The 13,409-nt window shown below is 43.4% G+C and overlaps 1 protein-coding gene across 2 annotated transcripts; it reads right to left on the bottom strand.

Annotated features, from left to right (window-relative positions):
* Nucleotides 1–1,002: 1,002 nt before the first annotated feature.
* Nucleotides 1,003–10,773, bottom strand: PCDH18 (protocadherin 18). 2 transcript variants are annotated; one of them, XM_052815521.1, is made up of 4 exons: nt 7,815–10,773; nt 6,781–6,866; nt 6,482–6,645; nt 1,003–2,175 (listed from the first exon to the last, which is right to left on the bottom strand). In XM_052815521.1, the coding sequence occupies exons 1-4, from the start codon at nt 10,320–10,322 to the stop codon at nt 1,487–1,489; spliced, it is 3,447 nt and encodes a 1,148-aa protein (XP_052671481.1). In that variant the 5' UTR covers nt 10,323–10,773; the 3' UTR covers nt 1,003–1,486. The 2 variants fall into 2 exon arrangements, with proteins under 2 accessions (XP_052671481.1, XP_052671472.1); XM_052815512.1 differs by having other exon boundaries at nt 6,781–6,869.
* Nucleotides 10,774–13,409: the final 2,636 nt, after the last annotated feature.

Genomic DNA, 13,409 nt, shown 5'->3' on the forward strand with positions numbered 1-13,409 from the left:
CCCTATAGGGCACTTTACAAGTGCAATTCTCCAGAATATAGGTATGTGCCAGTTTTTATACCCAGGTTCACTTGGATTATTTCAACAGTTTTTCACACGTCTGGTAAAAAATATACCCTATAAAAAATATGCATCTGCAGCTCTGAATGAAAGCCCAAAATACCAGGTTTTCCGGCCATCTCTTAATAACTTACAGTCTCCTGAAATGAGCATCAGGAGTCCAGAACCCACCCATATTTTTCAACTGTAAAATCAGTTTCTTTACTATTACAAAAATCTCCCTGTGTATGATGGGCTAAGCAAAAATGTTTTTGAAAAAAAGGAACTTAAGGGACCACATTGACTTTTATCTGAGAAATAATTAGTTATATCACCCCCCCAGTAGTGATGGCACCACGGCATAAATTACTGTTTTCATTGAGCTAGCTTCAGTACAGGGAGAAACCCCACTACGGAAGGATGGAATTCAGCAAGAACCAATGTACCTGCAGGATAGCTCTTTTCTAGGAAGTTTAAGTATTTCTATACTATTTTGCAAATTCAAGATAGGCATGCTTACAGCAGAGGCAAAATATAGCTATCATCAGCTGTTTTCCTGGGAAACACAACATTCCTTTTATTTTGATGTCATTCACAAGGGTAAAGCAGTCAATTGCAATTTTTTATTTACATAAATTGAGAATTCAGCTTGAGGTCAGGAAAGCTGATTTTATTGCTGTCTTTCAAGTTTACACCGCTCACTTCAACTGGCTTTGCAGCATAACAACAGCAGAACAAATTTACCTTTTTTTGCAGAGATAACATTGGAAGTCCCATCACTGAATTCCATGATTTATTCACTTGGGAAAACACTTACTTGTAAAAGAGAGGAAGACCCCAGCCTGCAATAATCCATTAGGTAGATGGGAAAATGACTCTGTAGACCAAAAGCATCAAAACAAAAAGGACATTTTGGGTTTCATGGGAGTTGACAACTCTTTATTATAAGAATGAAGCATTGCAACAAGGTGTTGGATCATTTATTGAAATCAATGTTTGCATAACTTTTCAGTGGTTTGAATTCGTATTTCTAACATTTGAGACTTAAAAGAAATAATAAGGGAAAGCAATATCCCTCCCTTTTTTTTTTTTTTTTTTTTTCAAACATGCCTGTGTGGCAAGAATGCTGGAAGTTTGACAAGGGTGGTACCATCTATATACATTTAGGAAAACATGCTTGCTGTGGGTGTACAAAAATAAAATTTATTTGTTAAATTACACATAAATATAAGGTACAAATGTATTTTTAAAATACAGATAAAGATAATCACACTTGCATTGTGTACATATGAAAATACAGTATTTTAATATTCAACATACACAGACACATTTATGATAAATGCAACTAGTTGGCAATGCCAGTTCTTCTCAGTCTGTTTTTTGTTCTTTTTTTTTTTTTCTCCCTTCAAGTTTTCCATAAATATGGAAAAATAGGCTTTTGAAACAATTAGTTCTGCCGGACATCTTGCAGCAGCTTGTTAATTTCTGCCACCAGCTCACTGGCATCCATGAGTTCATGTTTACCATCACTGAGGTGGTTGAGCACGTTGTCAAAATCATCTTCTTCGTAATTCTCTGGGATCTCCTCCATGGCTGGCAGCCATTTAGAGGAAGGCTGCGCGCTCGAGTGAGTCCCCAGAGCGGGCCCGTTGTTGGCAGGATTTTGGAAATGTGTGCTGGCTGCCCAGGCCGCCACCCCCTGTGGATAATTTACAGTCTTGGCTGGCAAATGTCCCTTCCTGCGCTCCAACGAGTTGGAGCGATCCATCTCATTGCACTCCGTGTAGGCATCCAGCGAGGGAGGCAGCAAGCGCTGGAAGACGCTGCTCATTTCAGAGAGGAGAGAGGAGGTACAGGTGTCCCCTGACTCCTCCTCGCTCTGGCAGTCTTTACCAAATGTTGAAAAGCTCTTCTTCTTCTCGCTGGCGTCAGCAGGCTGTGGATCTTCCTCGAGGCCCTGCTGCTGCTGCTGCTGCTGCTGCTGCTGCTGCTGCAGCTGCTGCTGGGGCGACTGGAACTCCTCCCCAGGGATGAACATGTTACTTCTGTAATCGGAGGAGGGAGAGGGCAAGGGTGGCATCCAGCACTGGTCCGAGTGCCCCAGAACCCTGCACTCCTCCGTGCACAGCCGCATCGCTGCAAGAGAGAGCAGAGGAGAGTGAGCATCCCCCTCCTGTTGCAGATATCACTTACATTGGCAGGGACTAACACAAGGACTGAACTTCTCCAAAGACGTTCAAATCTGGTGTTTGGGTTCACTTTCTGTGTGCAGAAAGGTAGCAAATACAAATGGTCTGGATCTAAATGTACTTCCATTTCTGAATGGCCTCAGAAAATGAGAACAATAAATGCAGAACATGTAAGACAGTAATGCGATCTCTTAACTAGGGCTGAAGATAAACACGTAAATCCAGGTGGAAAACAAGGACTTGTGACTTAAAGCCATTCGTTCCCTTTGTACAGTGCTGTTTCAGTAAAAAAAAAAAAAAACCTGAAATAAAATGAAGGTGTTTCAACCTCCAAGCATTTACTTAAGGTTTAGTGAAGTCTTCCACGTGCAACTAGAGAAGCATATCAGAGTAATAAAGTGGGAATAAATGGACAGGGGAAATAAAGAAGAAAGAACAATAAAGCGCAGAGGGATCTCCCTCTTCATTAACACACCTCCTTTTGATCTGACAATGAGGTGTCTGTTGAATACGAGGTGATCTACTGCCATGTTACCTTTTTAACTGAATCAGTTAAATTTTAATCCAGTATCAGAATACCTAGGGCTTAATTCACACCTCATGTGACTCCGGTGTTTATACTGGAGTTACTCTGAAGTGTATTTGAAGCTCTGTAGCTCAGGTTACTGTACCATGCTGGCTCAGGCGTTGGCACAAGGGGGGCTCTAACCCACAAGGTGGGCACCCAGGCCAGCCAGGAGGGCTGAAGAGCAGAAGACAACAGAGCTGCTCTTTCAGCTGCTTGGTTTTAGTGGTGTCTCTCAGGGAGAAGCAATGTGATGGGGCAAACGACTGCATCCCTGAGAGCTACGCTGGTCTGAACTGGCTCACAGAGGGGCACTGCAAGAGTCCTCTGCAAACACCTCTCCCACTGCAGAGGCCTGGGAAAGGTCCCTGGAAGCGGAGACAGGCAAAGCCCTGTTTGACGGCCCTGCAAAGAGGGATGTGCCAGGAGAGAGGCCAAATTTTCCTCTCCAAAGGGAACCCACTCTGTAGGACATGAAGCCTCGGCTCAGCCTGGGTGCTTGGCAGACCTGCTGGAAAAGACCTAGGTGCTGCAGGGGCCACTACCTTGAATTTGAGTCACATAGTTCAAAAGAAAGTTTTCAGAAATGCCAGACTCTTTGCATTACGCATATTTTGACTGTAAGAAGCTTTTGCCCTAATTCTCTGTCAATTAATGGTTAGGTTAGCCCACACAGAAGGGAGTTTCTTTTTCTTTCTCTTTTTATATATTGAATACACCAGAAATGCTTGCAGTCATGCCCTGTAAGATTTCCTCACTTTCTCATCACATTTCCCATCTGGCTCTGGATCCACTCAGTTTATCAAAAAATCTTTTTGCAGTGGTGTAAGCAGAACTGAACAGAGTATTTCAGCTTAGAACATACCAGTGATTGATAAAGTCCTACTTTCACACTGTCAGCGTTATTTATCTCTGCGCTTTACACAGCCTATCATATTGTTTGCTTTCCTAATGCCCTTTCCATTCCTTTGAGTATAAACTTTCTCTGTCTTACATGTGAGAGTATGAATTTCTTCAAGAATACAGATTCAGGCTGCAGGCTGGATATTGCACAAGCTATTGCAAATGGCCTGCTGATCTGGTGAGCTTCAAACAAAGCAACCTAGAAAATATCAGTGGCTGAAGTTTTGATACAAGTGACTGAAATACCTTCAAGTGCTTTGTTCCCACGTATGAAAAGCACGTGTGCTGTTTTACAGAAAATGCCTAAAAGTTAGAAAGGCGAAAAGATATCTAAGTGATCCGTGGTGCTTGGACCAGCTCTCAACTCATCCCAGAAGGTGAGGATTACTCTTCTAATTAAGAAGACTCCTGTAAATTAACGAGACACTTTCAACGGTCTAGCATTTCATTAGTAGTGAGGGTTATCTTATTGTGAGTTTTGTTACTGATGTTATCAGGGTTGGTTTTGGTATAAAATAATAAATTCTGACATTCCTGAATGTAAGATCAAAAGCTACTCTGAGGAAATTGAATGGTGTCACAGTCTGTCCTTAAATCAGCAATAAATAAAAAAAAAAACCAACCAGCTGCACAACAGCTTTTTTTTTTTTTTTTTTTTTTTTTGCCAGGACTTAAAGCTTATTGGTGAATGTTTAAAAAGAGAGAGAGAAAGAAACAAGTCTTTCAAGGCAGTTATGGAACTTGCTGATCATGTAATTTTTGGAGTTTCGAGTGACTGGCTCCATTCCTTTCCAGTTCCACCTTAAAGGGACAAACTGAAAGGACTTTCTCGCAGCATTTTGCCTGTGTCCAGACTGGCAATGCAGAAACCTTTCAAAATGGAGAACAGGAAACCTCCAGGAAGTTTTTTTTCTTTTCCTTTTTATTTGTTTGGATTGCAGATCAATTCAGGTCTCATCTGAACAGGTTCAGCATACTTATCTGGCAGATTAAGACCACGCATAGCGGCAGATGGACGTCTGGGTGAGATTAAATGCCCGTCTTGATAGCCCAACCCAGTTCCGTCTGCACTCAGCAGGAGTTTTCCTTACTTTGAATGCAATTAGCCGGGCACTTTTGGAAATCCTACCCTTTGGCTTCCTCTTTAGAGACCAAATTGCAAGAGCTGAAAAGGAGTCATCCGCATTTCAGCTAGCCAAGAGGGTAACCGCTCCCGCCTGCTGGCAGCCCCCAGCTGCCCACCGGGAAGGAGACAGCTCTTCCTTGGCAGAAGCGGGGCTGCATGCCAGTGCAAACACCATTGCACTTGGAAGTTCCCCTGGCAACTGAGAGCTCCAGCAGATCCCTCCCTGCCTCCTTGCTAACCATACGAGAGAATGAGACAGGCCTCATGCTAGCTGGCAGAGGAGTGAGTAGTAGGAGCTGGGGGCGATGAGGATAAAAAATATATTGGGACTCCAGATTTTGGTTAAGGATTCTGAAAAAATAGTAGCTTTTCAAGGTCTCTGGTTTTGAAACGTTGGGTACATAAGACTGAGTTGAGGAGGTAGGTAAGTGCCTGGGTAGGTGATACAAGACCCAGTCTGGAGCAAAATACACAAAGAAATTTTTAAAGTTAAAATGTATAAGAAGAACAAATTAAACTTTTGGGGTTTACTCTGGCCTAGCCTAACAGCATATTTGTCAGGGTAAAACACCCCAAGGTCAGGTACAATTCCCCTCACTGGTGTAATCCCTGGCAGCAGAGGGAAGGAGCTGCAGCACTGCAGCTCCTCTCCTCCAGCCCTGGGCAATATGTGGGGGTCACTTTAGGAGGGAATATGTGCTGCACCACCCCACAAAGCAACGTGCCCCCGTGTATAAAGTGACTTTACTAAACTTCTTAAGTTTACACTCTTGGTTCAGTGAACCATACTGAAATTATCTGGCCCTGTCGGCTATAGAGAGAAAACTAAATACGATCTGAAATAAGTACGAGATCTAGGTTACAACCAGTGGCTGTATAATTATTAAAGTAATTATAAAATTCTCATATCTCTACTTAGCCTGATTTCCCATGGCCTCTTTTATTCAACTTATAACTGGGCATAAATTTAAAAGCGGTACTTCATACACGTGAATATGTACGTGTGCATTTATCTTACTTTCACTCACCCTTTTCTAGCTTTTTTCTTTTCTGCCCTCTGCCCCGGAATTGTACCTCTTAAGCTTTTTCTTCTAGAAATTAGGGTTTCAAGATTTAAAGGCTGGGACATATTTAGATCCTTCCCTTGCCACTCAAGTTCATTTTTCAGTGGGAAAAAATACATTTTTCTTTCTTCTCCATCCATATTTCTAAACCACTTTCAGAACCCATTTCTGAATGGTAGAAGTTTGTACCGTATGAATCAAACCCACTGTGGAAAATGCATCTCCCAAATTACAGTGCAGTGTATTTTTAACAAACCACAACTGCCTGGCTTTGCAAAAACATCCACCCAGTCATTAAAAGTCTAAGGACAGGCAGCAGATCGTGCTTTTGGGGGGAATTTGGAGCCAGCTGAAGATGATGTGAATAATAGAAAAAAGTAGGCATTGCTCTGGGCACATTTTCAGTTGTGTTGGAGGCTTCATTTTACTAGATATGTGAAGGCTTCAGCCCAATATTTATCATGAGGCAGAGTAAAAAGGAAGGAAACACAGGGCTTGAAAGCTAAAGAATTTTTGCTTTCTCAGTAGTAGCTTTATCAAAGTGACAGCCAGGCAGCACTGTAAATAAACTGTTCAGCTTCCATTGTGCTCTTACCTGCAGGAATCCTCCCATCTGTAAGGAAAAGGTCACTGAATCCTTCCCCGAGAAGTCTGTCAATTGGAGACTCTCTCCCCAAATCATAATCACTGTCTCCAGCTTCACTATCACCCCGGCCACTGTCTTTCAAGCTGAATTTATCCATATCTTGTAGGGCATATCTGTGAAGAGAATTGTGGTGATGGTAGAATTAAATTATCTCAAGTAAGTTATATTCCACTTTTTGATTAAACATACATGTCTACATTTTCTGATACACATATAGGCGTAAGTAGCAGAACAGTCCAGATCCTTACCTGTAGCTTCTGGAATACTTGTTTCCTCGAAAACTTGGCCTTGGTTGATACTGGCCCTGGTGAAGCATCGAGAGAAGCTGAGAAACCTGCTAAAGAAAGGTGAAAAGACTGATTCCTTGAAATGAAATCTCAAATACCTAGTTGTAAACCCACTAACTCACTTCTCAGGTTTGTTTGTTGGGTGTTTGGGTTTTTTTCCTTTAAGGTTTAATTAAATCAAATTCCTGCACATATATAATGCAGTACAACAGACTATTTTGTAGTATAGTGTCTGCCACAGGAAACACCTGAGGACCATGTACCATGAGGAAATGCATTGCTGTTCATTAGCCTCTGAGCTCATAATAATTAATTCATTAACAAGTGAAATAAGTAATTAAACAGAGGTGGAGTTTTGTTTTAATAGATTAGAACCAACCCTTTACCATTCCAGGATTTTAATTCAAAATAAAACGTCAATGCTCTACGCGTAAAGAGTTACCAGGACACAGCTCTCATTTAAGCCATTACATGGCATTTGCAGTAAAAACTGGGATGGGTAGTCTCCAAGTTTGAGATACTACGATCATATATTACAACAGCTGCACTTAAACTGTGTCAGTGTTTAACCTTTTAGTTCTCCATCCCCAGTAATGAAAGAATTTCCTGTATTGTTTCTCTACACAAATACTTGGGCACTCTTTCTTAAACTGAGCTATACAGAGGCAAAGGGAAGGCAGGGGAGAAAGAAGGAAAGAGGAGTAAACCAGAGCAGACTACTGTCTATGTTACACTCCATTGTTTCGACCTTACAGGGAAGAACCAAGAAGTAATTCTATCAATAACAGATTTAATCCTGTTCCCCACGGTAATGGATTCCATTGATATTGGAGTAAAACTGCAAAGCTGTGACATCTAAAGAGAAATCTGTAACACGTTCTCATTGGGCATAGATCCAATTGCCCATTGCTCTTGCAGGTTGCATGCAGAGTCCCTCCATGCTCCCAACTGAATGCGTGAGCAAAGGGATGTGCAAAATGAGGTATGGACCTTACCTCAACAGCCGGAGTGGCATGGGTGAGTTCCAGAGAGAAATTTTCGGGCACGTGGTTAGAGGAGATTGTCACCAGGCTGTTCAGCGATTGGTGGCTGTGGTGGCTCTGCCGGCTGCTCATTTGTCCCCTTTCCAAGGTCGGAGATGATGACGGAGAAGCTCTATGGTGAGATCTGATGGGTAAAGTGCCATTAACCGTTGGCACTAATGTAATGTCCCCTTTGTGGATCTGTCTGGAGGGTCTTTTTGGGTGGTGCTGGTAGGTCGATTCTGCCACGCGACAGTTGTAGGACCTGGTGTCCTTTTTCTCTCGATTGCATCTTGTAGCAAAGATAACCATAATGACCAACAACACGGCACATATTGATCCTAAGGATATAATCGTTATCATGGAGACGTCTAGGGAGGGTTGGCTTACCAAAGTTGCTTCTGTGCTTGAATACGAATAAACGTACTCAAAAACGGTACATTTCAGAAGTGCTTTAGTACTAAGCTGAGGACTGCCTTTATCCTGGACTATCACAAAAAACTCCCATTGTTTTGCCGGAACTGATTCGACACTCACATTGATAGAGATGTCACAAGTTTTGGGATCCATCACAAAGATGCTGTTTTCCTTGTCAGCTGTTGCTATGGAGCAGCTGAGTTCAGAGTTCATACCAGAGTCTCTATCTGTAGCCCTTATTCTGGTGACAAGAAAGCCAATTCCAGCATCTTTAGGGATTGAGATTTCTGCTGTGCTGTTGCGGAGCGCTGGCCCCACGATGACAGGAGGGTTGTCATTTTCGTCAATGATGGTTAGTACAACCGTGGTATTGCTAACAAGCTGCTGACTCCCTCCATCCCTAGCTTGAACCATAAAGGCGATTTGATTTACTTCTTCATGATCAAAGGTTCGCAGGGCATAGATCGCCCCGTTGGAGGGGTCGATGGTCACATAGGTGGTTATAGAACTTCCCAAAACAGAGCTCTCCAAAATAGTGTAGGTCACCTGCCCGTTGTCGCCTAGATCTGGGTCTGTGGCTGTGACCGACGTGATATACGCTCCCGGAGAGTTATTTTCCAAGATAACAACTTCATATCTGTTTGTCTGGAAGCGGGGTGGGTTGTCATTTTCATCACTGATTTGGACAGTAAAGTGTTTCACTGTGGAGAGGCTTGGCGTTCCCTTGTCCTCCGCTATTACAGTCAAGCTGTATTCAGATCGCTTTTCCCTATCTAGAGTGGCATTAGTCAAGATTAAATAGTTATTTTCGTAAGTCTTTTGAAGTTTAAAGTGGCCATGTCCGTGGAGCTTGCAAACTATCTCTCCATTCAGGCCAGAGTCCTTGTCTTGCACTCTGACCAGGGCAACAAAAGTGTCCAGGGGTGACCCTTCAGAAATGTAAGCTATCTCTTCTTTCTCGGGGGACATCAGGTTTAAGTTAATTTCGGGTCTGTTGTCATTCACATCCACAATTTTAATTATAATTTTGCAGTGCGCTGGAATAGAATTTGGCCCCAAATCCTGAGCCTGAGCATCAATTTCATAGGACTTGGTTACTTCGTAGTCCACTTGCTTCAGGAGGGTCAGATGTCCTTTTTCTGAATCTATCTTAAAAGTCTCTATAATTTTGGCAGACACATGACTACTAAAAGAGTACACGACTTTACCGTTAGCGCCCTCATCTGGATCAGTAGCATTGAGGTCTATGAGCAAAGTCCCAATCGGTGAATTTTCTAAGAGTTGGATTATATACGACTGTTGCTCGAAAACGGGGCTGTTGTCATTGGAATCCGAAATGCTTATTTTCAGGAGGGATGACCCAGACCTCTGAGGCACCCCTTTATCTGAAGCGGTGAGTTGGAGTTCGTAACTTGACTTCAACTCCCGGTCCAGCTCCCTAACCACGATCAGCTCTGCATACTTAGCACCGTCAGTCCTGGTTCTCACCTCAATATTGAAAAAATCATTTGCAGAAAGGGAGTAAGTGTGAAGGGAGTTGTCCCCTACATCTGGATCAAAAGCGCTGTCCAAAGGGATCCGGGTTCCTACAGCTGCGCTCTCTGATATTTCGATAGGGATAAGAGCTCTGGAAAACTGGGGAGAGTTGTCATTAATGTCCAGCACTTCAACTTCAACATGGAAAAGCTGCAGATGCTCAGTGGGCAGAGTGATCACATCAAACTCTATGGAGCAGTTTAAGTTTTTCTGGCAGAGTTGTTCCCGGTCAATTTTAGCTCCTATGCTGATTTCTCCATTATCCTCACGGACTACGAGCAAGGGAGAATTCCCCCTCTGCATGGCTCGAAAACGAACCGAGGAAGGGTTAGGCATTTTTAATAAAACATCAGCTACATCCTCCGACAGTCTTGCAATTACCGATCCAACTCTCTGCTCCTCATAAATCCTGTATTTCAAATTCTTGCCCAGCACAGCCTTATTGAGAGATATTATCATCAGTGCAAAAATGAATATAAAGTGCATTTTACTGCCGACTCGGTGCATCGGTAAGTTTTTGCAATTCATTTCTCCCAGCAAGTTAAAAAGCAATTATTTCGACTTCCTCCGGTACCTTAAACCCAGCGCACATCTGGTCCTTCAAAACTTGCAAACGCCTTTTTTCTAGCCAGCCAAGTATTAATATCTTACCGGATCAGAAAAGTTTGCTTTGCTTTTTTTTTATACACACCGTGCCAGGACATCCAGCTACAATCTGTACGCAATCCACGCTTTCTCATTTGACTCCCCGCTCCTCTTCCAGGACGAAACGGGTCAGGGCAGGGTGCTGCTCCTCTCCGGCCGGCGGCATCCAGGGACCGCCGGGAAAAGCCAGCGGGATCCGCAGCCTCTCCTCCGGCGGAGCTCCTCTCTCCTTCCCTCTCCCCCGCTCGCCGCCAGACTAAACACCCTCGCTCGCCGGCTCCAGCCTAAAATCCTCCGCAACTTCACTCCAACTCCCCAGACAAAGCTTTTTTTTTTTTTTCCGGCTTTTTTTTTTCTTTTTTTTTTTTTTTTCCCCGGCATGTGCTGAGTCCCGGCCAGCCAATCAGCCCGCCGACCCACCGGGGACAAGCGCGGCCGCCCCGCAGCCCTCCGCGCCGGGGAGGGAAGGGGGGGGGAGTGGGAGGGGGCGGGCGGCTCCTCCGCCAGCCCGTGTGCCGCCGCGAAATGGCGGGGGGGGGGGGGTGTGCTGGGAGTGGGGGGTAAGGGGGGGCGTGGGGGGGGAGGGTACACAAACCACTAAAGGGCAACTTTAAATCAACTTCTCCCCCCCCCCCCCCCCCGCAGCATTTTGAGGGCACTTTCGAGCGGTTTGGGGTTTTTTGTGATTTTAATTCCTCCCCTTCCTGCCACGGAAAGCGCGATCGCGCATTTACATACTTTTAGGTTCCCCTTGTTTAACTCACTGGGATCTTTTCGGTGCGTTTGCTTAGTAAAGGAGCCGGGGGTGACGGCGCTCTCTAACCGCGCCTCAAGAGCGGCTTCTTGCTGCTTATTTACCTAGTATTACCTGCTCTTCCCCAACATCTGTGCTCCTGCGTGGAGCACGGAGAGCTTTCCTTCGCTCCTCGAAATCTCTCCCTCCTTCTTTTCCAAGTCAGTAACATCTTGCACACTCCGGTCCTTCCCCTGGCTCCCTCTTGCAGCATTTTTGTCGCCCAGCGCAGCTGCATTTGCCTGAGCTCGGTTCTTCCGTGCGTGCATGTGTGCGATCGTCTCTGTGCGTGTTTCTCTGCTTTTTTGACTTGCTGTTCCGGTGGCTCTTCAGAAGAGCTTTTTCATCCTAGTTGAAAAAGCACTTCATGCTTCACCATGACAATTTGCGCTAAGTACACCTTCTACGCGCCAAGTGTTTTAAAGCAAAAGAAGCCACAAGCTAGATGAAGTGTTCGGAAAGCGTCGAATTCCTTGCCTCTCTGCTATTGCTGAAAACTCTTTTCACGTTTGCGCTGCGACACGTTTGCATGAAAGAAAATAATCTTATGACTGAGTCGAGCGTGTATTTTGTGTACACCAGAAATGCCTTAGATCGTTATGTGAGCTTCAGGCTGCACCCAGGTCACAGAAGCGGATGTGTTGTTCTCATTTCAAATGTATCTATTTATGATGTGATTTCTGTTTCCCCTTTTTTTGCATTTGCTTTTTAAGTTTATCGTTTTAGCCACAGTCTCGCCATGCTGTTCATTGGTTTTCTGCTAACTTTGTCCACTGGTTTATTGGTGTTGCCCATAATCGTACCATCGCTCTCTTTTATTGCTCTCTTCTCTCTCTTCTATTCCCCGCCCCCCCCATGTCCAAAAATGTTAAAAGTACATCTCTGATTTTTCCAATTTACTTACTCTCAGCAGAGCTCGGCCAAAGTCACTAAGAAGGTTCTTGCTGAAAAAGAAAGCAGAGGAGGCTCAGCGTGAACTCCCCTTCTTTTTAAGCATTCAAAAGCATTTTATAAGCCATTGTCTCTTTTTTTTTCACAAACCAGCGCCGTGTGGCAAATTGTGCAGAATAGAAATGCCCATAATGAATGTATTTAGTACTGGGTCACGCTGATGAACATTCTGCCCCCATGAATAATACTGTTTTACAAGTTTGCAGCCCTTTCAAATTGCTGATCCCCAAACCCTATAGGCAAACTAGAAAAGCTAACACAAGCAACTGGGACTTTAGAAACCCATAGCCATCTGGCCTAAATCTCTAACAATCCAAGCCAATAATTATATCAATTCAGGCTTTAGTGAACCCCTTTGCAAACACCAAAAGAGCAAAGAAAGGAATTAGTGGCCATTCTAAGTTCTGGTGGAGAGAATTCAAAGATAATCTAATTCCATTAGTTCACGGACAGCTTTTTTTGCAGCTCTGATAAATCTTCCTAAAACATTTTTCCAAAACACCAGTGTAAACTCTTTTCTGACGATAATTGGGGAAATAGGTTCAATTAAATGCTGTTCTTAGTGTCAATAAAAAGTATTTTGTTGATAAACGAAGTCACTGCCCCTTTACATGATGAGTACAGGAGATGAATAATTCATAGTAAAAATAATTTCACTGCTTAAGAACTAAAATGTTATATACACTCTTAAATGATAACGTGTTCTTCCAAGTAACTGTTTAGTACATTTAGATATGCAGAATTTGCTTTATGCAATTTTTATCACTTTCCAAACAGTAATTCCACTTCATCCCATTGGTCTTTCTCAGAGACATACTCTGTATATTAATAGATAGCAGGACACCTCCAGACAGGAATTACAGCACCTCGTTTCTTTTTTCCCTTTTTTAATTTATATTTTATTTTGCAACATCAGGTTATATGTAACATTGTCACTAAAGTCCACACTGTCTTGCAACTAACCATTTACACTTATAATGACGATAAAATGTCATTGGCACAATAGTCCTTATCTGAATTCTGAACTAAAGTAATGAAAAAGCCTTGATTTTCTTTTTTTTTTTCAGCTGACGTTCATTTGAACGTACAAGTGAGAAGGAACACGTCTTGGGGGTGTTTGTTTAGATGCGGCAATATTTAAGTGCGTAGCACTTCTAGAAGTGATACTTCTGCAGGACGCTTATGAGCAATCGCAGCACTCCCAAGGCTGATTCCTCCCATATCCA

Source organism: Harpia harpyja, chromosome 2 (assembly GCF_026419915.1).
Source record: "Harpia harpyja isolate bHarHar1 chromosome 2, bHarHar1 primary haplotype, whole genome shotgun sequence".
Taxonomy (NCBI): Eukaryota; Metazoa; Chordata; class Aves; order Accipitriformes; family Accipitridae; genus Harpia; species Harpia harpyja.